Here is a 26869-nt window from a genome sequence, read left to right as displayed (position 1 = left end):
TGCCTGCATGTGCATGGTGGCTCCTTTACTTATACCTGCTAGACCTTGGGCAAGTTACTTAGATTCAACTCTTAGTTTCCTCATCCATAAAATGGGGATAATACCTCAGCTACTCCATAGGGGTATTGACAGAATTAAATAAAATAATAGAGGTAAAGAATTTAGAACAACACATGCCAATGGGAAGAATTCAATACATGTTTGTTTTATCATTATTATTACTCATATACTTGACAAAAATATTTCTATATTACCTAATTTCTAAAATTATGTGAAGAGGGTTACATACTGTCAATGAATAGAGTATTTCTATCTTTTATTATAGAATTTATCAGCTAAAAATATGATTCATATCATAGCGGTCAAAATAAATTTGGTATGACAACACCACATCAGTCCTTTAGAGTTTACTTTCTTTCGTTTGTCATTTGTGGCTTCAGCATCTGCCTGCTACTTTCTACTTTTCTGGTACACGCAAGTATGGAATATTGAGAGACAACTGCGTCCTTTTTAAGTGTAACATATTAATCTTATTAAAAATTATAGCAAGAGAAAAATGCCATGGATATTTAATAACCTTCTTAAAGAGTCATTAAATTATGAAAACACTACTGTCTGTAGTAAAGAGTATCAGATTTGTCAGGAATTATTAAAATTTACAGATTAACCCTAAATATTTTTTGTTTCTCTATTATACTATCTTTCAATTGCAAGTCTATTATTTTCCAAATATAGCTTTTAGTTATTAACTTAAAGGTTGATCTGAGTTTCCATTATTCTTTCTTTTATTTGTCTATTCTCCTGAGCATGTTAATGGGCAATGGAATGCTGAAAATATGTGAGGAGAGCAGAGGAGAAGAAAACAGCCCCAGAAGTGAATGGGCAAATAGACCTGGAATAATTGAAAACTGGCTATAAGTGTTATATATTATTTTCTATGGTAGTAAGTAGATTTTAGAAATACTTAAAACCTAAAGAGGCACTATAAGTAAAGATGTATAACTGAAGTCTACATTTATTTGACAGCTACTTAATTTTTTTTCTTGTAAAAAAAGAACTTCCAGTTTCCCAAGACCCAACATTGAATTCAATCAGAGGTAAAGATTCTGGACTATTGGATTAAATGAGGAGGCAGGAGCTACTATCTCTTGCAGGTGGGTAGCCAACAAAGTAATTTCAACAGAACAGCAATTGGTCCTCTGGTCACTTGGGAAACTCAGAATTAATTGAATGGGCATCAACAAGGGAGAAGCAATTCTTTTGTAAACAAACAAAACTGTACTCGTATGAAATGACCTAGAAAATAGATGACAGGAGACCTCTCCAATTTGTGATTTGGTAGAGAATAGGACTTCTGTTTCTGTACCTCTGAGACATCTTTGCAGATACTGAAAATATTGTGATAGATAGTGGTGACTCAAGAGTCTGTGAAAAATTCTTTTCCTCTGGCCAAACAGTACAAGTAGAATTTGTTTTCCAAATTAAAAATCCAGATTCTATGAATTTTATATTTAAATATGCTCAGCCAACAGTAAGGACCTTACACTACAAAGTTGAATGCTTTTTGAAGCACATGTTAGAAGAATATGGATCCATTGCAATATGTAATGTATGATTTCTAATGCAGTGTGAAACCAGGGCCGGGGATGAAGATATGGACACATCTCAGCTTTCCAGGGATGCTGTGATGTGGGTGAGCATGAGCTTTGTCTATGGGCTGAATTGCGTCCCTCCAAAATTCATATGTTATGGTCCTAACCCCTAGTACCTCCGAATGCGACTGTTTGGAGATAGGGTCTTTAGAGATGTTATTAAATTAAAATGAGGTTATTAGAGTGGCTCCTAATCCAATATGATTGGTATCCTTATAAGTAGAGGAAATTTGCACATGGCTGGGTACAGAGAAAAGTCTACGTAAAGACTCAGGGAGAAGACCATCTAAAGCCAAGAAGAAAGCCTTCAGAAGGAACCAACCCTGCTGACACCTTAAACTTGGCCTTCTAGCCTCTAGACTGTGAGAAAATAAATTTTTATTGTTTAAGGCATCTAGTACTTTGTTATAGCAGCTTGAGCAAACTAATACAAGTTCCATTTGTAGTAGAAGCTATTAAACATCATTACATAGTCTATGTCTGCACTCAACGAAGACTGGTTCCCACCATTAAGACAAGCTGCTCCTTCTACCACTTGGGAGGAAATCAGCTTAAGGAGAGGTGTTAGGTGAGTAACAGTCAGGGCAAGGGTCCCTAGAGTAGGGGCAGGGGAGAGGGCAGTGTGTGAAAGGAAGGGCTAATTTTTTTTCTTGAAGGGCTAGTTTTTTTTTTTTCTTTTTTTCCCCCTAACATTTTGTTTTTCTAAACTGAGGGCTTTTTTTTTTTTTTAAAAGAAAATCCTCTATTGCCTTCTTATTACAAGAGCTTTACCTGTTCATTGTAGAAATATTAGGAAATACAGATTAAAAAATGAAGAAACAAAATATAACTGTGATCTCACCACTCAAAGGTAACTGTTCACACATTCTTGTAAATCTTTCCAGACTTGTTCCTATAGATACATGAATTTATATAATATATATAAATGGAATGATTTTTTTGTTATCATCTTTCTGTGTCAATAATTTTTAATTTAGAGCATCATTTCTAATGCCTGACATTGTTTCATTGTATCTATTATATCCTAGAAATAGAATTGGTAGGTGGGATGTGTCTAGGCTTAGACATATGTAAAGACTTTTAATATATTTTGCCAAATTGCCCTCCAGAAAGGATGTACCCATTTATATTCAGCAAGCCTATTTTGAGTGCAACATAAAGCCCTGTCACTGGTAACTCTTGACTCAGCTGCTCAACGGCTTTCAGCCAAAATCCTAGGAGGAGAGTGAGGAAACTAGAGGACACTGAAAAGCTGTGCCACAAGTGACTCAGATCCTGCAAGTGGCTCGATGGAGGAGTGTCCCGTGTTGGTGGCGGAGGTTTTTCCTTCCTTAGCACAGGACAGGCTGCGGGGAAGCATGGCAGGATCAGCCGTCTTGCGCCCATATGGGACCTGCAAGCTCCGCCAGGAGGAGCCACGTCAGTGCAGCCACTAGGGGTCGCCCTGAAGAGCATGGCACCCACAGGGGTGTGGAGTGAGGCGTGAAGAGGTGACTTGTGTTGCTCACTTGAGCGTGGAAGAGATATCCCTGAGGACCTTTGAGTAAGCTGAGAGGGACCCGTGGACTGCGGTTCCAGGGATTTCACTGCAGGGATCCTCAGATCATTGTGATTATGACCCCTGGTTGTTAATTTTATTCCTCGAGCTTTCAGGGCCTGGGAAAATACACGTTATTTAGGAAAAGAGAACAGAAGGACTGATAGCCTTTGTAGTTTTTATGCATTAATGGGAAATGCTATTTGATTTTGGTTCCTTGCCCAGTATAAGAGATCCCAGGGGGCCTAGTTAAAAGGAAAGCCAAGCTTATCTTAAATGAAAATAAAATATTTTATTTTATAAACATGAAAATTATGTGGCACTCAATAAAACGTGTTGGCAAGTGAATGTCTGCTACATAATATGATAAATAAAATAGGTTAATTCCTCTTGGGAGAAGAACTTGAATTTTACTTATCATTGGAAGACTTCGAAATAACTTTCAACAGGAACCTCTCTAAGGAAGATAAGCAGTGGTCTCTGATTTGCTGGTAGATGGAGTGTGTGAGAGAGGGAAAGAGCACCTTCATTGTTGACCAGAAATGATCATCCTCCTTACTGTGTTTCAAGATATTCACAGAGCACCTGGTTGTCCCTGGGTCTTGGACCTTTGCTGGTCAGACGTCACAAATACATCAGAATGACAGTCCCATTGATCTTAATGTGGCCCTTGTCTGAGAAATAAATTTGTAGATACAAGTGAAGAATTAACAACATTTTGTCGGCTTCTTTGGAATGTAAATTTAGCTGCCAAAGTGGTTTCCAAAAGTAAACTTATGTTCTGTACATTTGCCCAAGGCAATGAATAAACTTCCAATAAAACAAACAAACAATTCTTTCTCTGGGGTTGTTTTCTTCTTTCTTCAAGTGGCACTATGGAGAATTAATTACTTCATAATCTCACTCACTATAGCCTATCAAATTAAAAATGGTTATGGAAAAACAGGGCTTACCATCTATCACTGGTTTTGGCTGAGAACTTTTGAGGCGCAGCGAGGGCCGGAAGCGGGTTCGGTCGTTGAAGCTCCAGCTCTTCTGCACTTTGGTGGGACTGCCCTCGGCTGTGATGTCGGTGCTTGGGGACCTCCTGTCACCTACTGAGGCTTGTCGGCTCTTAATACTCTGGCCCCTGGGGCTAGCCATGCGCACTCGCTCCTTAAAACTTAGCTTCTGACTGTGGAGAACAGAGGCATGATTATTCCATTTCAAGAAATTTCTTCCACTTTGCTTGGGTAAGTAATTTGATGAAGCTCATGTGGTCATATATTTCAATAGACAAGATGTTTTCAGCACGTAGGAGCATAGCAATTATTTTTCCCCTATTTAAAATTTGAGCTTTATCTAATCTCTATATTTGCATTCGAGATCAATCTCATTCTACAGGTACATACATCCTTCTTGGATTCATTGTAGAAAAGACTGAGGTCATACAGCATTTTGTACACAATTACACTGTAGATAACTAAGAACTGTTTTGGAATTCACTTGAAAAACAGTTGGGTAATTTTAGCTTTAACCTCAACTTTTGAGATTTAAAAAATTATTTTTTGTTTGGGAGCATATCTCTTTGTAATTTCTAGACATTTCTACAGGTAAACAGGGATGACAGTTACATATATACCTACATTTGGCATGCATTTTATATTCCAGGCAAGATTATGTTATCCATAAATTCATGCAATCTCATAGCAGTTGGTAGCATCACATACATAATATTAAACACACAACACTTAACATTAGATTTCTTTTATGCTTACATTCATTCTTGTGAGATGAAAACCACACAAGATAGAACAGCCCCAACAGATAATGAATGTGATGACTGATGAAGAGAATGAGATGTTATGTTCACTAACACAATTTCCTGCTAGTAAACAGGTTATTGATTTGCTGTGGCAGCTACTGGTAAATTATATTTGTTCAGGCATTCAGTTCTCTGATGCCGGCTAAGATCAAATTGTTGTGGTCTGATAAAAGAAGCATTAACAACAATCATAAAATCCAAAGTGCATCTTCACACTTTCCTAATCAAGAGATATGCTATGATGTGCTAGGAAGGGCAGGTTGGATTAGACACATGGGGGCTAGGGTCCTCATCTCTAACTTGGAGATAAACATGGCAACACAGCTAAGGGATTCTTGTGGGAATCAAATGAACTGTAAGAAGCTTTGTGTACCCATTCTGTTTTCTTTTCTTGTTTCCTTTATAGTGAAATTATGCCATTCATTAGAAGGTGATACTGTCATCAATGTGAGAGGCCCAGGACTCTGCAGGGCCTGAAGAAATCCTGGGCAATGAGTCTGAGGGAAGTCTCTCAGAGCAGCTACTCTGAGTCATGCCGCAGCCTTTGTGGGGTATGAAAGCAGCGTTCTCATGGATAAGGCTTATTTGAGACGAAGTGGAGGCCTTGTTTTGTCCACTTACCGCAATGTCCACTGTCCCCAACTGCAGCATGCCAACAGCAAATGTGTTTAGTGGATATGTGTTTTGTAGCTAACAAGAAACAGTAACATTTATTTTTCCGTGCCTAGTTGCTTAACAAACGATATTCTAAAAGGGCACCACGTTTTATGTGTGTTTACATGAAAACAAATCAAATCATGAACTGGTGGTCAGGGAGTTCTGGAAACAATAAACAAGTTGACCATGCAACTGACAGCTCCCCTCTGAAATGCAGACACAGCTAAGTCCAGCATGACTCGCTGAAGGCACATGCAAAGAACAGGCGGGGCAGTTTGGTGATGAGGTCAGGTGGGTTCAAGAGTTCTTTACAACAATCCCAACAGTGGAAGAGTTTATCTGTGCTTGACACATGTGTGATTAAATGATAGATTACATTAAACAAGAGCAACAATAACATCATAAACCTGCATCTTTTAATTCTCAGGCTAGGTTTTCCATGTCATCCCAAAGCCTTCAATTATTTAAACAAATCTGTCAAAGGGATGGTGCCCAAAAATATCTACTTTTCTCAAGCTTTTTTTTTTTTAATTGTAAAAGTTTCAAATCTCTTTTTAGTTTCAACACATCTGTTCCATAATTTAAATTTACAATGATCTAGTTCAGGAAGCATATGCTCACTTCTGCACCTTTATTCAGATTAATGAATAGCTCAAGTTGACATAGATATCATTACAATTGGTCCTCACTATATTTGATTTTATCTATTACCTTTTCTGGAACTAACAGATGCTAATTACTATAAAAGGTTGGTTTTAGTTAATATCAAATTATTTTCTCAAACTTTCAAGATATATCTCTTTTCTATGTCAACTAAATACATAAGAAATGGATAAACCATCATAAAAACACTTAATATGAAAAATTAAAAAAATTCAATTACTAAAAAAGTAAAAACATCCAAAATGAAAGTATTAGCATTCAATCCACCACAGTTTGTTTATAATAAAAGTATTTTAAAAATCATACCTATAAAAATATTTTTAAAAATTGCCTCTATGAACCATTTTGACATTACCTTATGAATAAATTGGAAAATGTGAATAATATTCTCTAAATCTTAGTATCATTTAAAGCACTTAAAGTTGACAAAAATAAATTCTAAGTAACATTTCCCTTTTGTCCTTCTCAACTACATGGATATTTGCTAATGTCTATTATTTTAAAGATTCCCAAGAATTATTTTAAAATAAACTCGGCATATTACATGTTAAATTAGAAAAAATGTAATGTTTTCACTTTCTCTTTTGACATAATTATATGAAAGTTAAGAATAAGATTCTAATCAAGAACTTTTTAACCAGGCAAAATTTTCTTTTCCAAGGCAAAGATCTGTTCTTGTGTCCTCTTACAAAAAACTCACTTTATTATTTTTCTACTTTGTTTCCCTTTGAAAATCAACACAGCATCTTGATTAGATGACTATTAAGCTGATTAGGTGACTGTTACTGAAAACACACATTGAATTGATTAAAAATATAGACTCTTCACTGATACACTGAAGTTTTCATTATTTTCCTGCCTTTTTTTTTTTGGTGACATCTATGAATATGATTTTTGAAGATTTATGTAACAGTATTTTTAGGAAGAATGCCAAGGATTATCCCCAAGAGACCAACAAGGAGGTCTTGCTTTGCAGAAAGTAAAAAAAAATTGCTGTGGTCATTGATCGGAGCATCTCTCTTAGGGTACAGTCCCACAGTTACAGCTGAGGACCATGCTCAGCAGAGCCTGCACTGTCACCCTGCAAGAGAGAATTCTCTCGTCTCTAGGAACCAGATGTACAGGTTATTCAAATGGCCTAGCATGCAGTCTACTACCGGCTGTTCTCTGCCAGGCAACTGTGTGGCATCATCATAACCCCACAGTAATCCTCTGGGACTTAGAATGCTGTAGTTATTGTTATACTTAATTAGGGTTTTAGCCCTTCATGGGATAAGCATTCTACAAATTCTCGCCTCAGGCACAATATGGCAACTGAGCCATAACAATCCAGTGCGTGCAGCAGCTCAGCAGTTGTCCAACCACAAGGAGGCGCCAAAGGGCTGACTGCCAGTTCTACGCGGGACGCCGACTATTTGTCCCAGCGGTGGAGAGTATCAAAGCAGGCAACAGGCAACAAGGAAAATTACAAGCGGGTTGAAAACCTCATTCAAGAATTCCCTAGAAAGAGTGAGTCTCTGAACAGGGCTCAGGTGGGGTGGCGGTGTAACCTGGTCATGCACCTGAGGTTAGTTGGCATTCTCAAATCTCATGTCAATAGCCCGGATGCTGGGTACCTCTGCTTCCGTGAGGTGTACATTCTGAAGAGCTTCTGCTTATTACTACAGAACTTACTAGGAGTGAGGGAAATAGAGCAGCACATTACTAAGCATTTCACGAATAGGAAAGTGCTTAGGGATTCTTTTATAAAAACAAAGCCATTTGGCTTTATTGTTTTTAATATAGAAGTACACAGACTATTTAAGCAGAGAGTACTATGTTGTTTAATTGTGCTGCTTGAAAGATATCCAGTGATCTTAATGGCTAGGTTGAAAAATTGGATTTGAACTAGGCATTACATACAAATGATGATAGTCTCTGTGTTAGCATGTAAGAATAAATACTTTAGAATATAGCTACCCCTGTAATAAATATCAATAACACATAGTATAAATGATTAATAACATACTTTAGAACTTCAAAGAATAACTACAGAAATCAATAAATTCATGACATTAATTGTTGAAATTTGAAAACGTAACTTCTTGGTTTGTGTGAAACATCTGCATTTATAGTTGATATAGGTAACCAATTGTCAGATAGAATATATGTTCAACAAAACAGAAGAAAAGATTCTAGATTGCTAGTTTGTAAGAAACGAAAGAAAAGTACGTTTCTTATTTTAAGTCCTATGATGTGTTGTTAGAAGACTAAATCCGTTTCCTCTATCAATAAATGTGAACAGAAGGAGAGACCATTTTGGAAAGATTGTTTTTGAAACAATGGAACATTTTGCCAATAAGGACACAAGTTGACTATGTTGGAAAAAAACCAAAATCTAGTCTTATTGAGTTTAGTTTAACAACACATGCAGATCATTCATTGCACACAGAAGAAAGAAAATTGAAATAACAGAAAATAAATGCAGAAAAAATATAAGAGCACACAGTCTTCCACCAGGGTTCTAGAGTTCTCTCCAAGAGCCACACACAGCTTCAGAACTCCCCCTTCCCCCAAAAGCCAACCACAGGAGTGGTTCAGAAAAAGCACTCGGTGGCTCACAACACAAGAGTGTAATGTAATATAAAAATATCATTTTTGCCTTAACGTTTAAGACTTGCATCTTTACAACAGTCTCACAGGTACCTGGTAAAGCAACTTTAGTCTACTAAGAAATCTGAAAGAGTTCTAGCAAAGCTTTTAAAATTGCCATTAAGGAAGCTTAAGTATCAAGCAGGCATATAGCCAACCATTGTTGATTAAGAAGACAGAGTAACTAGAGGCAGCAAGATGTATAGATAATCTCAAAACCTCAGATAATATAATCTGTTTTTGTAGCAATAAAACTTAGGTAGATAGAAGGAAAAGCCTTCTTGTATCAATGTGATGACTGACTACTATTTGATAATCTGGTCAAGGAGGAAGGGAGAACCACATAAAACCTCAAGGTGAGAATATTGGCTTATTCTGGACAGATGGATTCACAGGTAAATTCAGTTCTCTGAAAATGACAATTTATATCAAAACAGAAAAAAACTTGTCCCATTTTAAAAATGACTTTTCCAACTAATTTTTTAATAGAATGAAATCAATAAACACATTTACCACCACATATATGAGATTAGTACTGTTTTAGTGGGAATTCAGAGGAAAAGAAATGAGTGATTAAATGATGCTAAAGAAGTATTTTATGATTGGAGTAGAGGAAAAAACAGCAGGCTCAGTTGAGACTAACAGTAATTTGTACCTGAATGTACCAAAAAGAACTGATGAAACAGTATTTTCACTATTGCTCAGTTGAGCTATATTTAAAAAGCTCTTCTTCAGATTGATGGCTTGTATTTTATTTTATTTTTTATTTTTTGAGATGGAGTCTTGCTCTGTCGTCCAGGCTGGACTGCAGTGGTGTGATCTCAGCTCACTGCAACCTCTGCTTCCCAGGTTCAAGTGATTCTCCTGCCTCAGCTTCCCAGGTAGCTGGGACTACAGGCATGCAGCACCACGCCCAACTAATTTTTGTATTTTTAAAATAGAGGGGGTTTCACAATATGTTGGCCAGGCTGGTCTCGAACTCCTGACCTCAGGTGATCCACTCTCCTTGGCCTCCCAAAGTGCTGGGATTATAGGCGTGAGGCACTGCACTTGGCCATTGTATTTTTAAAGAAAAGTTTTGGATCTGTCATAAATAATGTGACATTTTTCCTTAGCCCAAGACATCGTAGGCAAATTTTGTTTAAACATACCCTAACCTCAGTGTAGAAAGACAAAATCCCTTTTTAACAAGAACATTCCAAAGCCGGGAATGTAGTTAACTAAGGGTTCTATAAATGTGTTTGACATCTTAATCAATGTTGCAGAAAGAAAAGCCTCTCTGTGTATGACCCACTCTACAGTCATGGCTCTGTCCTTTGGTGAGAGTGCCAGGCACCCAGAGGCGGATGTTGGCTGCTGTGTTGAGTTCATCTACACTTGGGTTTCTCTCAGTTTGTAACACAAAGAAAAACCATGAAGAAGGACTTAGGAGATTCCAAGTTCTGAGCTAAAAGGTGAAAATGTTGGCTCCTGCTTGGGCTGAAGCTTGTCTCCTCTGCCTTTCTGACTCACCATCAATAACTCAGTGGTCCCAAAGGCAGTAAATTACTCTGCAGTTGGGTGGTGTTAATTAGTTCCTTTGAAATGGGGTCAAGCATTAATTAACAATACTCTGGACCCAGATCTACTCTTCTGTAAGGAAGAACTCTCATTATAAATGCATTTTACTTTGTGATATTTTGCTTGGGTAAGGACAACTTTGTTACTTTCTAAGATGGTACTGTTGCTATTGTTATTACAATAGCCTTTCTGCATTCATTATGCAGGATTATAAATTCTGTGTATGGAGCACAACAAGGTGAAAGCTTACATAATATTAAATGGGAGCTTCAGCTTACTTTCCTTAGATTACTGCAATGTTTTTAATTTTTTATTTCTCTTTTTATATTTCTCCTCTCTTCCCATTTTTTGTTGGTGTTTTATCTCTTCCCACAAACTACTTGAGGTCAGGGCCATTTTATTACTCTATCCAAGAATTATTTATTGAGCACATTCTGTAATAGCTTTACCCAGGGTGATGTGACAGCTAGTTGGAAGATAGGACACCTAAGTCTATGAAATATAAGATATTAAATAATGAATCTAGGCTAAGTAATAGTGCAGGACTTATTTCGAGGTGGTTTTTGCCAAATGTTCAATGACCACAGAGAAGCAAGAAATTTCCATGTGTGATTCTCTAAGTCATCAACCCACTTCAGTGGTTTTGTACATATTTAAACCTATGGGTGAGTTATCTTTGACAACCTCAGTCTGCTGCATGCAGAGAGGTAAATGTCGTAGATATATGCGAACATCATAAATGTGGAAAATTTGGTTGGTAGTTTTTTTGAATAGTGATAACTGAATAGGAAGCTTGTTTTTGGACTAGTGAGCAGAAGCTCAACAGTGACACTTTAATTTTGTCTTTGTTTTCTGCTGTGCTAACATTTAAAAACAGTACAATATCATTGTGCCAGCCCAAGGTGACCCCTCCTTCAGGATTGCCATAGAGTTTACACTTATTCAAGCACCTCCATGTCATTTACAAACTTCTCTTTTAGGTGTTAACAGCTCCGTTTTGGAGGATGAAACTAAGATGGGTGATCGCACTCTCAGGTAGCTCTGGAATTTGTGCCAAAGATGGTCTCTGTCCTTTGGATTTGGAGGCAGATCACCCTTTGAGATAATTAGTAAATGGAAAGCTCCTGAGACAATGAAAGCTTTTAAAATATCACCAAAGCAACTATAAGCTACCTTAAAATGGCTATGATTTATTTTGTGTAACTTTTTTCAAGTAAAATGGTCACAACAGAAGGATGGTGAGCTCTGTATGGAATCTAGAAAATGGACTAAAGGTCTAGAATTGGTCAGCTTGTCTCTTCCAGTGTCTAGGCAAAGACTATTCCGAATCTAATGACTAGAACCTCTCTTTGGTCAAAAACGTTTCTTAGGTGGGGAAGAATGACTTTTTTCTGGAAATATCTCCAAGGAATATCCAATGCCCTTGGCTCTAACTCTATGCTACCAAATAAGAGAAAGAACTTTAATGCCATCCCTTGGGTAGGTTACCTATGCAGAAGATGTGCCTGATGTTGTATATCCTATCGTGCCTATCTCCCATCATAGACGAATGCATTTATGTTTTCATTTGTATATCTTTACATATAAACATAATGCAAAAATGGATAATCCAGAGCCTTAATACACCAAGTGAACTTTCAAAACTGGCTTCAGTATTGCATAAATATATTATTATTAATATAATTATTATAATAGTACTAAGCTAAAAGAACAATCCCTGGGCCCACATTGGCCTCCACTTAGGGACCAACTCTGGGTAGGTGGATGCCTTCATTTCTTTATGGAAACACAGTGACAATGATAGGAAAAAAAATGTATCTCTTCTTCCTTTCCAGGCACCTGGGATTCTCCTTGCTGGTTCTGCCTCTGCCACTCTTCACATCATTAATACTGGGTTCCACCTGGCTCTGTTTTTCAGGGCTTTGCTCTCAAATCTAGGCACTTCCTGGTACTCATTAACACAGATCAAGAAATTTTTCTTTCACCTCGTATTCCCTCTAGGTTTAATTCTCTGCTGTAATCTGACGACGCATTCCATCTAAGTCATGGGAAACTGATAATAAATTATTTGGGGAATTTTTGGGAGGGTTGTCTTCTTCCTAAAATATGGGGATGGGGCTCTTTGAGTCACTTGAGTAGACCTCAGCACTCAGTGGGCTGGAGATCTGGAGATGTCACAGAGAGATGGTTTCATCTTGCCAAAAAAAAAGATTATATGTATAGGTATATATACATATACATATAATGTATGTATAGGTATATGTATATGATATATATGTGTGTGTATATATATATATATATATCACTCCAAAAGAAGGACCCTAGTGAAGGGGAGTGTATCCTAGACTGCTGCCTGGACTTTTTACATTCAGAAAAAAAATTTCTTTCTTTCATTCTCTAGATTACCATATTTGAATACTTTGATAAGACTTCTGTCTGGGAAAACAACAGCAAGGACTAATCCAAGATCAGTTCCCCTCCTCCCCCACCTCCAAATGTTCCATGCCCTGCAGATTTTGAAAAAGCAGGGAGTGAGTTAGGGAAAGACACTTTGATACTAAGGGGTGAAATATCAATAAAATAGCAATCTTTGCAGGCAATCTTGTGAAAGGTCACTTTTAATCATCTTGTATTTGTTGATCGATTTTACTCACATGAGACACATTTAAAACACCTGGTAGGTATCAGATTTATAAACAAACATGTAGCAAGAGAGAAATCACAAACCTGCTTGATGCTTCCCCTTGTTCTTTCCTTCAGGTGCGTGCAGGCAGAAGAGAAATGATGATAAACCAGTGAATATATTTATAGCACTTGATTATGGCCAAATTGGAGATTGGGGAATCAAATACCTTAAGTAACTCTTTTCATGCAAGATCCACAAAAGCAGTGTTCTTTATAATAAATGTACTCAACTTGCTAACATATATTCTTTGTGATACAGACCAGAGATAGCACAACATTTACTTGGCAAAGCCAAGACTGCCCACATAGAATAAAAAACAATAGACTTTTCATTAGCCAAAGCTATCCATGGCTAAGAAAAAGTGGTTCTGATCTAACCAGAATTAGCAAGGGCTCTTAGAATGTTGCTAGTTACAACATAACTGTTCTCTGTGCATCTGGCAGACTTTGGTTTCTAAACCTGGATTCATTAATGAATTGTATCTCAGTCACTCACTGAGGCAGACTTTTTTTTTGTATCGTATAAAATCTAAATTTCCTTGGAGTAAATAAGGTACATAGAATATTTACCAAAACTCTTTTAGCCTATACTGTTGGGTGGCATTTGTAATAACTCATTTTAGCAAATGTAGGTCTAAGCACCATGGTGTAGGGTCTGTACTCTTTGCAAATGAGCTGTGTGCCTTTGGGCAGGCACCTTATTTGCTTGCAGGTTTTGGTTTTCTTATGAGTAAATCAAAGACTTTAGGTTAGACAATCTCCAAATCCCCACTTCTTAAGGTACCGCAAGGTGTTTTTGGAGCTTGATAATTCCCCATAGCCTCATAAAATTTCTGACTCATTCCCTAAATAGCGTATTTACCTGTGTTTTGCCCTTTGCAGCTTCACTCTCTTTGAGGAGAAAATCAAGAAAAGTACTTGCTTCTATACATCCTTCTGTTATTAAAACAAAACTTTGAAATAGAATTGCTAAGACCTCTAGAGTGTATGTAAGAGACAAACCAGACCTGAAAAGAGAGAGTAAGGAACTGCTGGTTGTATCCCTGGCAGGTTTGAGTGTCCCTCCTCCCATTTCTCTCTGCCCTGCACAGCTGTTTCTTAGACCTCTCTTTCATCCTGTTTAGTGGAATCAAAGCATCCCACTATGTCTTTAAAACTGGGGAACAAGAGCATGGGGCTGGTGTTTTTTAATGATAACAGTAACATTGATGATGATGATGATGATATTGTTGATAAATTGATCTTCCCCCGGCCACCTATTTGAAATTATAGCCTCTGATGCTCCCTAAATTCCTTCTTTATTTTACTTTTCTCCTTAGCACTTACTGCCATCTAACATATCCTATATTTATTTATTTATATTGTCTATCCCAACATCCCTTGAATACATACTTCCCAAGGCCAGAGATTCTAACTTTTTTTTTTTTTTACTCCAACTGCTTCATTCTCAGTGCCTAGAACTATGCCTTGCACATCATAGGTGCTCAATGAGTAATTGTTGAATGCATACATGACTGAATAAATGATCTTTCCCATCAGAAGTTCTTAGGCTGAATGCTAAAGGAAAATACATAATGTAAATAAAATAGTAATTGTAGTCTGTTTCTTACTACAACACTCTCCATTCGGTAAGCCACTTAAATGTAAAAAGATCCCTCTAAGTCACTGAAAATTATTGTCACTTGATTATAGCAAGTTTGCTTTGTAAAACAAAAGTTTGAACTTGGCTTCAGGGACTCTGTGAATACATTAAAATTTTAGGCAAAGTATTGATTTTCTCGTGCATTGATTATCTTTCTTGGGAAAGACCCCATAATTTCCATCACATTCTCAATGGTTTAACAAAAAACAACAACAAAGGTTAAGAACCTCTGCATTTTGAAGCAATGAAGCATCATTGGAGGGGGAGAGATGTTAGGACATCTAGTTTCCCATGAACTTTACCAGTGACTGCTGTGTCATTCTGGACAAGTAACTGTTCTTCATTCAATGGAGCTGAGCCCCATGGTTCATGAGTTTGCAGGAAAAGGAAAGTGAGGGAAAGGCACGGTGGGACATGAGGAACACAGGTGTTTGCATAAATCCTCCTCCACCTCCACCCCCGCTTAAGACAGGGAAAATATCAGAGGAGTAGAAAGAACTTATGTGAATAAAATAATAGTTGATTTACTGGGGGAATTTGACTCATTATTAAACAGTTTTTCCAGGCTTTTAATGACTTTTAATCCAAAAACTGCAGTAAGTGGGAAGCCAAATAATCACATATGATAATAGACCACTCTCCTCTGTCACTTGAGAATTGTCTATCAGTTTTCCTACTCAGATTCCCTTTTTACATTTACCTAGCAAACTTCATGAAGAGAAGAAATACAATTTCTATATAATTTTTATTTTTGGTTCATACTCCCAAGGAATAAATGGCACAGGAGTTAGGTTCTATTTTTGGTTTTTTAATATCAAAATGTTGAAAGGGTCCTAAACTCCATAAAAAGTTCAACTAAACTTCAAGATCTAAATGAAAAGAGGATTTTAATCCAAACATGCATTCAACAGCATCCATGCTTCTATCCATGCTAAGGTTCCATCCTCTCTGAAATCCCTGGAGTGCTATGAATATCTCTGTCCTAGGTGCTGACAAGAATTTTAGATACCACCCACCAGGAGGCATTTCCCATTAGAGCTTAGGAATCATCTTGCCCAACTCTTGTCCTTCTCTTTGTGGGTGGGAAAACTGAGGCCAAGGGCAGAACAGGGAAGTAATGTAGTTAATGATGGATCTGGTGCTTCCCAATGGTATGCATTCTGCTGCATCACAAACCTCCATTAAGACGGTACTGCCAGGGAATGTCATGGAGGTTTCCTCAGCTGATATCTCCCAAGATCAGTAAGAACAGGTGGTTTTTTGTGAGTCACAGTAGTTAGGTGTCCTGAATCCCATGAAGCCACTAGGATTAAGGTTTTGTTGGGCTATGAAGAAAAACAGCTGGTGCTCTCAAATGTCGGATGAGCAATTTAATAACTTTTGAACAACCTGAGGAACTGACTATGCTAATCAAGCTGGGTGACTCACAGAAAGCCTTTCTCATGACTTACTGCTTTGGTATTTCAATGAGGACTTCTTTAATTAGGTGGTGAATATGATTTAACATTTTCTGTGATAGTTGAACTGGAGTCCAGGTTTCCAAGACTCCAAGACTAAGCCCTTTTTTTTTTTTTTAATTACAGATCTCTGTGGTAATCATTAGGACTGTCCATAATGTCCTTGGTTCTTGCCTCCTTCTAGGCACATGGTAAAAGGTAAAATTGTACTTCCCCATTTTCTTTGAGTTTAGGCATGGCTGGGTGATTTACTTTGGCCAATGAAATGTGAAGAAAAGTAGTCTTACTTTAAAATTGTGAATGCAAATTCCAAATTTTAATCCACTGGGTCCCATTGCCTCATTGTAAACTATAATCCTATTAGGACTCCTATTTTTCTCTTTTTTTGCCACTGATGTGAGTTTGATCTGCAAGTAAAAGCTTGAGGACCATCCAGAGAGGATCCAGATGAGAAATGGCTTTGAGAAATCTAAACGTACAAAGATGGATTACTCTCTAAGCACTCATCTCTTGGGGTCAGGCGATGGGTGCAAAATAAATAATCCTTGTTTTTCAAGAACTGTGGTGCTTACCTTTAGGATGCTGGTGGGCTTTACGAAATGAGACATTAGAAAATAAGCATGAAATAGTAAAAATAAATCTCTATAAAATTTACATTATTTTAATCTTTAACCCCAGTCTGTGGATTGTGAGGAATGATACTGATTCCATTTAGTTTTGTGCCAGAACTGCTACTAAATAGGTTTGAATCTCTCTAGGAGCAACAGAGAATAAGAGAAGCCAAACATTAACACCTTTTTTTGTGTGTGTGGGTATGGTTTGTTTAACAGACTTGAAAAGACTCAACTACAGTGGCAGCTGTCACACTGATACCTACTTGGTAGGGCTGCAGGTGTGCAAGGCCTTCAAGTGTGGCTTCCAGGTTGCAATGGAAACAGATTTCTCATCAGCTGCGTAACTACGCCAAACACACTGCATGTGGCATAGATGGGGACATGAAAAAGAAAAAAGAGAGCAGGATTTAGAATAAAATAAAAAGAGAAATGATTAAGTTACTACACATGAAGAATCTTTTGCCTCTTATACTTAGCCCTGATAAATACCCAAAGGAGGAAGAAGGCTACTTTGGCATTTTCAGCTGGCTGTTAAACATATTGCACCACATCAGAACTTATTTTATTTTATTTTATTATTTATTTATTTTGAGATGGACTGTCACTCTCTTGCCCAGGCGGGAGTGCAGTGGTGCGATCTCAGCTCATTGCAATCTCTGCCTTCTGGGTTCAAGTGATTCTTGTGCCTCAGCCTCTAGAGTAGCTGGGACTACAGGTGCCCACCACCATGCCTGGCTATTTTTTTTTTTTTGTACTTTTAGTAGAGATGGAGTTTCACCATGCTGGCCAGGCTGGTCTCAAATTCCTGACCTCAAGTGATCCGCCTGCCTTGGCCTCCCAAAGTGCTGGGATTACAGGTATGAACCACTGTGCCTGGCCAGAACTTCTTTTCAAAACAACACACCAAGAAGCAAAAGGCCCAAAAAGTGTAATATAATGTAACTTTTGAATTGGTAAGGGAAAGATACTATATTATCCAAAACAAAAAGTAATGATTGACTGGTTAAATGCTAATATTCAAGATAGTAGTTAGGTGAGCGACTTGAGCATGAGCATACATTCTAGAGATTGATCTTTAATCAATATTTGATAAGGGAGAAGCAAAGGACTAATGAAAATCCATTATGCAACTAGTAAGCTAACTAGTTAACTAATGAACACCAGGGTATGCTAGTGATTGAATTAATGAAATCCTTGAACTATGTAATACTTCTAATGCTAAAAATGAAGATAGTGATATCAAGAAGCAGAACTAAAACAAGATGGGGAAAATGTACTCTCTAGGTGTATAGCTGCAAAACACCTACGGATTTATGCCATGATCTAAGAATATGTTTATAGCTCTTTGATGTAAAACATCAACTCTCTCCATTTCATATAATTACACCTGGCATACATAAGACAAAGTATTTTTATGTGATCCTCACAATCAAAGTGTGAATTAAGATTCCTGTTTTGTAGGTGAGAAAAAAAGGGCTCAGATAAATGAAGAGGTTTATACAAAGTTGGTGGAGTTGAGACAATATCTCAGATTGCCTGGCTGTCAGTCATAGAATCCCTCCACGGAGACTTGCTGACTGCTTGAAGACTGTTGTTGGAAAAGCTTCCATCTGAACTGCTCATTTGAGAGATTGCCCGACCTTACTTTCCCATATAGATTTTGGTAAATTTCTTTCTTTTTAATGAGTCTGCAAACATCTCTAATGGCCAGGTATTTACTCCAGTCTCCTCAGAGAAAACTTTTTTATTATAGTAGATTAATCAAAACATTTTATTTTATGTGACAAACCTATTTATTTATTATTTATTTATTTGAGACAGGGTCTCCCTCTGTCCCCCAGGCTGGAGTGCAGTGGCACAATCTTGGCTGTCTGCCACCTCTGCCTTCTGGGTTCAAGCGATGCTCGTGCCTCAGCCTCCTGAGTAGCTGGGACTACAGGCACGCACCACCACATCCAGCTAATTTTTGTATTTTTAGTAGAGACAGGGTTTCACTATGTTGGCCAGGCTGATCTTGAACTCCTCACCTCAGGTGATCTGCCACCTCGGCCTCCCAAAGTGCTGGGATTACAGGCATAAGCCACCATGCCTGGCAGACCAATTCATTTAAATGGGCCATATCCCTAGTACATAACACATCAGTCATGATTGTGAAATCCACAATGAAGAAAATGTGATCTAACAATATTCCTTTTCCTGAGAATATCATTGAATAAATGTATGCTAAATAAAAGTTAAAAATTCACACAACTACTTGGGAAAACTGGAAGTTTCTATGAAAGCTGAACATTTATGTATCCTATGATACAACTACACACTCCTAGGTATATTTTCAACATATATGCTTATATATGTTCATTAAAAGATATGTACTATATGTTGGTTTCTAATAAACTAAAGCTGGAAATGCCAAAATACCCAGAAACAGTAGAATAAACAGAAAATTTGTGATACCATTTACATAGTACAATACTATATGGCAATAGTACATATAGCTACACACAACAATATGGATGAACTTCATGTGAATAACGTTGAGTGAGAAAAAGAAGACACCAAGGAGTACATTTCCATAATGTACAAAAACCAGGGAAAACTATTCTACGCTGTTAGAAGGTAGCACAGTGGTTATCCTTATGGGATAGTGATTGCGAAGGGGTACACAGGAGGTCCTGCTCTGTTTATCTGAGTGCTGGTTATGCAGGTGTGCACAGTTCTCCTAAGGTATGTGCTCTTTTCTGCATGCACATTGTACTTCAATGAAATTTCAGAAAGTGGTATTAAAAAACTAGAAAAATATAGTGGTAGAAACTGAGGGACATTTTTATATTTTTGAGGAAGGTTTAAATGATTGAACCAAAGTTCCTTGCCTTCATTACATGGCTCATGCTGATTTAATCTACAAATCTGTGGAAATTTGTGCTAAGTATCTTGACATCTTATATAATGCAACTATTGTTGCATCATCTTGAAATGTTAATCTTTGCAAATATTATACACGCACAATTTATAGAGTGATTTAGAATAATTAAGGAAAACACATGGATTTAGGATTGCAGCTTCTTCTGTAGTAGCGATGCCCAGAGATCCTCTAATGTTGTGATGACACAGACGGCTGCCTTAATTAAACAATTTCCATAGAAGATGTCACACATATATGATTTTTGATACATTGAAAGCAAGACTCCTGTAGAACTAGAAGCATATGGCAGGTTTGCACATCATTAGATACCAGTGAAAAAATCCAAAACAACAGAACAACAAAAGAATGGGACCAAGGCATTGCCTGTGAATGTTATAAAGAGCTGGGGGCAAAAGAGGCCACTCTGAGAAAATTAAAGATTTTCTTTACAATGAGACCTGACGTCTTGCTATTTTTCTCTCAAATTGATCCCAACAGCTAAGCTCTTGTTCCCTTCATTACTCATCTCCCAAAAATGCCTTTTAAATGAGAGGTATGGAAGGTGCAGGTGGCATCTGTCACATGGCTGATATTAGTTAACAGTAAAAATGAAGGTGGAAAGTGGAACTCTATGCCCGTTACACTCTAATAACTTTATTTTGTTCTTAGGTCTCTCTTAGCAAATTGTTTCTAGTAGCTGAACTTTGAACCCACATCCCTGTGATCCAGTAGCTGATGTTCCTATATTTAAAGCCAAAATCACACAGTAGTTGGCAAGAGAAAAATAACACTTGGAGGGATTTCCTATGGTTAATTTACATGGTGTATACAATTCAAAGGACAAATCAACAAGAAGCAAAATGAGAGCCAACTTTGCCATTTATCAGGTGATGCTGGTGCTCTAGGCAGTCAAAGAGATTTGGACTTTGCTCAATAAGTACAAGGCCAGTATAATTCAGTTTTTTTTGGGAGTATTTTGTTTGTCTTGCAAGTATTACCATGATGGCATGTTTGATCCTTACTGGAAATGGTTTAGAACGTTTCAGCTGACCATCCAAAGGAATAATGAACACAGAGCTTATTTTTTCAAGGTACAGAGTTTAAAATGTGAAAGTCCTGAAAGTTTTAGGCTATGAACCAGCAATCCCTTTCCACATCTTTCTTCACACTACTTTCTGTTCCTCAGAGGCAACCCCTTCAATTCTTATAGTTGTTGCTTCTATTTTTAAGAATCCTTATTTATTATTATTATTATTTTTGAGACAGGGTCATACTCTATCACCCAGGCTGGAGTGCAGTGGTACAATTATAGCTCACAGCAGCTTCAAACTCCCAGGCTCAACCAATCCTCTGGCTTCAGCCTCCTGAGTAGCTACAGGTGTGTGAGGACTACAGGTGTGTGCCATTGCACTTGACTTTTTAAAATTTTTTTGTAGAGGTGGGGTCTTGCTATGTTGCACAGGTTGGTCTTGAACTCCTGGCCTCAAGTGATCCTCCCACCTTAGCCTCTCAAAGTGCGGGGGTTACAGGCATGAGCCACTTGTGTCCAGCCAAGAATGCTTATTTTTAAGGATTATGCTTATAGTTATATTTCTTGATTTTTCAATTTTAGACATTATCAATTAACTTCCTATCCTGAACGATAATGATATTGCCCACTTACATGCCCTCTTCCCCTCCTTTCATCCCATCAACATTTTAATATCACTATTCTTAGCTAAGTTACTATTTAATATTATTATGACAATGTAACTGCTGTTCCCAGTTCAGCAATGTGATGTACTATGGCTGCTCTTTCTTTCTTATACAAGTTTTTGGTTTTTTTTGGAGTTATAATTGCCCTATTTTAATTTCTTGATTTGCATATATGTACCTGTTATGATTACATTCCAGATCTTTCCAACAGAACTATAAAATTCCTCTGGTCAAATGCATCATGAAATCTGAGAATTCCATTCTTTCGCTTCCTTGAAGATCTTTCTCCTGGAGCTCTCAGCCTCCTTCTCATTCTGTTCTCAAGGCCTGCATAGCTGTTGTCTTGGGACTTCCCTTCCCTATCATCATAGAAATCCCCTTTGCTCTTTCCTGTGCGGAATCTCTTGTTTTCTTGACTCCATGTCTCTTTCTCTCTTGGCTTATCCCCTTGTTGTGGAAGAGAAGTTCTATTTACAAAGTTTCTTGAGTAAAGGTAAATGGTAGATTAATTTTTGAGATCTTGCATGCCTAAAAGTGCCTTGGTGCTGCTCTCACACTCGATGGTGGTTTGGCTGGATATAGAGTTCTAGGTTGAAAATAATTTCTATAATTTTGAAAGTATTGTTTCATTGTCTTCTAATTTTTGGGTTACTAATGAGAAATCCTATGTCATCCTTATTCTTGTTCCTTTGGCTCTGTCCTGCTCAGAAAGCATTTAGGATCCCCTTTTTGTAAGTTTTCTGATATTTCACTGTGATAATCTTGGTGTGAAGTTTTTGGTTCACAGTGCTGGACACTTGGTGAGCTCTTCTACTGTGGCCACTCCTGTCCTCCTGTTCTGGAGAATCATAATGTTGTATTTCTTTGGTAAAATCTTCCTCTTAGTTTCCCTGCACTTGAGCTGAGATATCTTTATTAGCTGGATATTGGAATGCCTGGATGGACTCTTCATGTTTCTTATCTTTTTTGCTTTATTTTCAATCTCTGTTTATTCTAGTTTCAGGGAAATTTTCACAACTTTATCTTACCTTCTGTTTTTTTTCCTGCCTTCATGTTTTTCACATCTAAGATTTTTTTTTCTGAGTCTGTTCTTATTTATTTATTTATTAAAGAAATGTGGTCTCACTATATTGCCCAGACTGATCTTGAACTCAAGCAATCCTCCCACCTTGCCCTCTCAAAATGCTGGGATTACGGGCATGAGTCACCACACCTGGCACTGTTTTTATTTATGACTGGAGCACTAAAAAGATGTAAAATCTCTATATAAGTGGCTTGAGCTTAACGACTAGTGGCTTCGCTTTAGGGTAATTGGGTGGAGACTAAGTCATTTTACTAGGGGAAGCCAAAGTTTCAAGACAAATATATATATTTTTCTTTTGGGTCAGTTGGCATCAAAGCAACATCTTCTAATCTATCCCTACCAACATTTATTTCACAAACTTTTACTTAATTCCCTGTTTCTGTTTCTAATAAAGCATATATTTATGAGGATGTAAATGCTGCTTTTTGAAAGGGTAATGGATTCAGATTCAGACAGCAGGGATTTGAGTCCTAGCTCCTCCTAGGCTTGTCTCGAGGATCAAGTAACATAATGTATTAGAAGCACCCTGCAAACTAAAAAGCACTTCATGAGTCTTAAGCATTATTAATAAAAGTTGTGACATTTGGGCAGGTATTCAAAACATTACTGAGAGCTAATTTCTTTTTCCAGACTGCTCCAGCTTGAAATGAAAAGCAAATTTAAAAGAATCATGCAAAGATATTGACACAGCTAAATTTGCTGCAAGCTTCTGGGGTTTTAAATTTTTTTCCTAAAACCCTGAAATGTTGGTTAATTTAGTTCTCTCACCAACCAAATGATGAAGCAATTTGGGCATCTCAGTTGCCCTTTTAAGAAGATAGTGACTCTGGCCTAAAATAAATGAGACGCTTTTGGGCTTGATGGTTTGTGTGTTCAGCAGACCAAGTCAGGTTTATTGGGTAAGAAAGTGAAAGGATGATTAAATGAAGTTTGCTTTTCAATCTACTACATCCTGAAATATAAATTTCTACAATATATAATCAAGGCTTAAAGCCTTGAATTCTGTCTAAAGACTATAGCAAGGAAGAACAATGAACAAATTAATAATTATATTATTATTTCTATGTGTAATAAATTAATTGCATTTAAATGAAGGAGCACTTGCTTTTAAAATTAGTAGATTCTACTTTGATTAATGAAACTATGATTAGATTTTAAAAGTACTCTTGAATGCTTCAAGCATTCCATTTTGCATTATTTTTGTTAAGAACAACATTTAAGTTGGAGTTTTAAGTAAAATAAAAACTCATGAATTTACTTCATTGTTACCTGCATTTGTACAAGTTCAATTACTGATCACAATATATGTTACATAACCCAGTTCCATAAAATAAAATTCTAGGCCTCCAAGTAAAACTGTTCAATTAGCCTGTCCTCCACAGGGTTACCTGTGAGGGAGGCCTTGCCTCATTTTGACTGTAGACATATAAATGCCTCTGCTCCAAAGATTTGCTGTAGAAATAACAATTTATTTTCAAGTTCAATTGGAAATTATTGTTGCACAGTTTAGTAGTCAATAATGATAAGTTAGATCAGGAGATTTCCTGCAGTTATTCTCTGTATTTCTCTTGTATGGTATGGCAGCCGATAGCCACCTGTAGCTATTGAACACTTGAGAAGTGGCTAGTGCCATTGGCAAACTTCGTTTTTAATTTTAATTAATTTAAATGTAAAAAGCTACATGTAGCTAGTGGTTACTGTATTGAGCGGCACAGCTTTGTATCATCACAATTGATATGTGCATGAGAAATTCCTCAAAGAGCTCACTTTCTAACAAAACAGCTGATATTCCAAGAGGTTTTATTGTGTAAAATGTATTATTGGTTCCATATGTAGACAGATCTTGGTGCTCAGACGGATGAAAGGAACCCATGCAATAACTTCTGCACTCACAGGTTGGAAAACATTGTTCTAGAGTGAAGGAAAATTAAAGGATAAGAACAGTAAAGAGAAAAACTTATTAGAAGTATTGGAACATGTGTAACCAGTTAAGGAGTGCTAAAGGATGAAAGCCTATGAATTCTGGACCTTGGGGTATTTTGCGTGTGTCCTAAAGTGTGTGACTCCTCTTTTCATTCTGCTGATTATTGTTTGGCATCAGATCTTAAACTCCAACTTCATATAAGAAAATAGAGTTTACTTTCTCTTTAGTGACCTTTTAAAACCTGTAAAGAATATGTAAAAAAAAAAAATTGTAAAAAATAATGTAAAAAAATAGAGATTCTCAGTGATTTGCACTGGAAGTCATGCCTGATGGTCTACTTTCTTGTCAACAGTTGCAGAATAGCTTGATTTAAAAATTAATATCCTCATTTAATGATTAGATATAAACAGATCTCCTTCATGATATAACTGAGCCATACTGCCCCCTTCTTTCCCCAGCTCCATGTCTGTGGGAGGCACTGCATATATCACAGCCACAGATAAACACTAAAGGTAGGGGTTGTGGTGGTTATCTCCCACCAACCCACCCACCCAAACCTACAATCTAAATTGAAACAGTGTCCTTGTGGCCGGGCGCCGTGGCTCATGCCTGTAATCCCAGCACTTTGGGAGACCGAGGTGGGCGGATCACGAGGTTGAGAGATGGAGACCATCCTGGCTAACACGGTGAAACCCCGTCTCTACTAAAAATACAAAAAATTAGCCGGGCGCGGTGGCGGGTGCCTGTAGTCCCAGCTACTCGGGAGGCTGAGGCAGGAGAATGGCGTGAACCCGGGAGGCGGAGCTTGCAGTGAGCCGAGATCGCGCCACTGCACTCCAGCCTGAGCGACAGAGCGCGACTCTGTCTCAAAAAAAACAAAACAAACAAAAAATAAAACAAAACAACAACAGCAACAAAACAGTGTGCCCGTTACTGCAGCGTTAAGGCAAGTTTCCTAGGGCCTTGGAGCACCACTTCAAGACCCTCCAGTTTAGAAATTCGGTAGCTTCCACTTCCCTAGCAGGAGGGGAGAAACTTTAGATTGTAGAATTATTTTGTCCATAACTAAATGTCAACTCTACATTATGAATCTAACAAAAAATATATTTTGTGATTCTTAACCTGGATCTAGGATGGAAAATATATGGATGGCAAAAGGAGAAGCATTCCTTTTAGTGCTGAAGCTAATCCTGAGTTACTGAAAAGAAAATGAAATGCTAAATAACAACCTATGTATTAGGAGCTAGCTTCAAATTATATACTTATTGTTTAATATTCTCAAACACTGATGTATTCCATAGTCCCATCAGCTCTCAAAATAGGATAGCTATTTCCGCTAACTGCCCTAGATGGCACTAAAAGCAATTTCACAGGTATTAAACCTTGACATTCTAAACAAATATGTTGTTCTTTAAAACAGCAACATACATCTGGCTGGAGAAAGTAATTGTAATGCAGGGAACAATGCCCTGTTCTGCTCCATCACTTAATGATCAATTATGTTTCATCAAGTAATTCATAAGACATATTAGATAATTCCACGAGCCACACAACTGCTAACCTTTGCATGGCCTTGCTGACATGGTTACTTAGTCTGAACAATGCATGGACCATTTGCTAAAAATACATGTGTTTCAGTTTGGGAGAGGAGGAACAAATCCAAGACTGTCCAAATCCAAGACTGTACATTAAGTTCTGACTTCATTTTATAAAAAGGAACAAAGGAGTAGTTCTACCAAGCAATGAAGCACAGAGATTGGAAAATGACCCATCAAGCACTATGGACACAGATGTTGCCATCTACCTATTACATTGACATTTACCTGAATGAGGTTGGCAGCTGGGTTCCTTCTTTTCTCAAAGTGTTTCTGGCGGTGTTGTTCTTGTACTTTTAATGCAAAACCTGAGCCAAGAATGCCCTGGAACAAAATACAAAAATGGCACTCAAAAATTTCAAAAGCACTGTTAAATAATACAAATATTAAAAAGTCACTAAAATGAGTCTGAGAGAAGACAAATGGTATGTAACCTGTCCATAAACATGTTACTTATTAAAATAAGCAGTATTTATCTCCATTATAATACCAACAGCCAATGGCAAATTGTTGGGCAATACTGCCAGGAGATACAACTTCTGTTCTTTAGTAAGTCAATTAGGCATTGTCATTTATTATCTTTTGTGGTATAGCATAGGCACCATGATTATAAATAAAATCACAATACAATTTTTTTGTGTGTGTGTGGCCTTCTCTGTGACATTTCTTTTTGCCTAAGTTAGATTGAATGGTCTCATCCAGTGATGGAGTGTAGAGAACATGAATTTCAACTTGGGACAGAGCTGGATTTTAAATCTGAGGGAGTT

At 37.4% G+C, this 26869-nt stretch overlaps 1 protein-coding gene across 2 annotated transcripts in view; it reads right to left on the bottom strand.

The window, feature by feature from the left end:
- Positions 1-26869, bottom strand: part of KCNQ5 (potassium voltage-gated channel subfamily Q member 5) — a 576742-nt gene that overhangs the window by 60837 nt on the left and 489036 nt on the right. The window contains exons 7-11 of one of the 2 annotated variants that reach the window (XM_034962369.3): positions 26331-26426; positions 17166-17260; positions 13232-13258; positions 5615-5635; positions 4143-4363 (exon numbers count right to left, since the gene is read on the bottom strand). In XM_034962369.3, the coding sequence (XP_034818260.1) occupies positions 4143-4363; positions 5615-5635; positions 13232-13258; positions 17166-17260; positions 26331-26426 (460 nt within the window). The remainder of the gene's footprint in view (positions 1-4142; positions 4364-5614; positions 5636-13231; positions 13259-17165; positions 17261-26330; positions 26427-26869) is intronic. The other variant, XM_003809536.5, reaches the window with a different exon arrangement.

The sequence above is a fragment of the Pan paniscus genome, chromosome 5 (genome assembly GCF_029289425.2).
Source record: "Pan paniscus chromosome 5, NHGRI_mPanPan1-v2.0_pri, whole genome shotgun sequence".
Lineage (NCBI taxonomy): Eukaryota > Metazoa > Chordata > Mammalia > Primates > Hominidae > Pan > Pan paniscus.
This window is presented reverse-complemented; position numbering and strand designations above follow the sequence as displayed.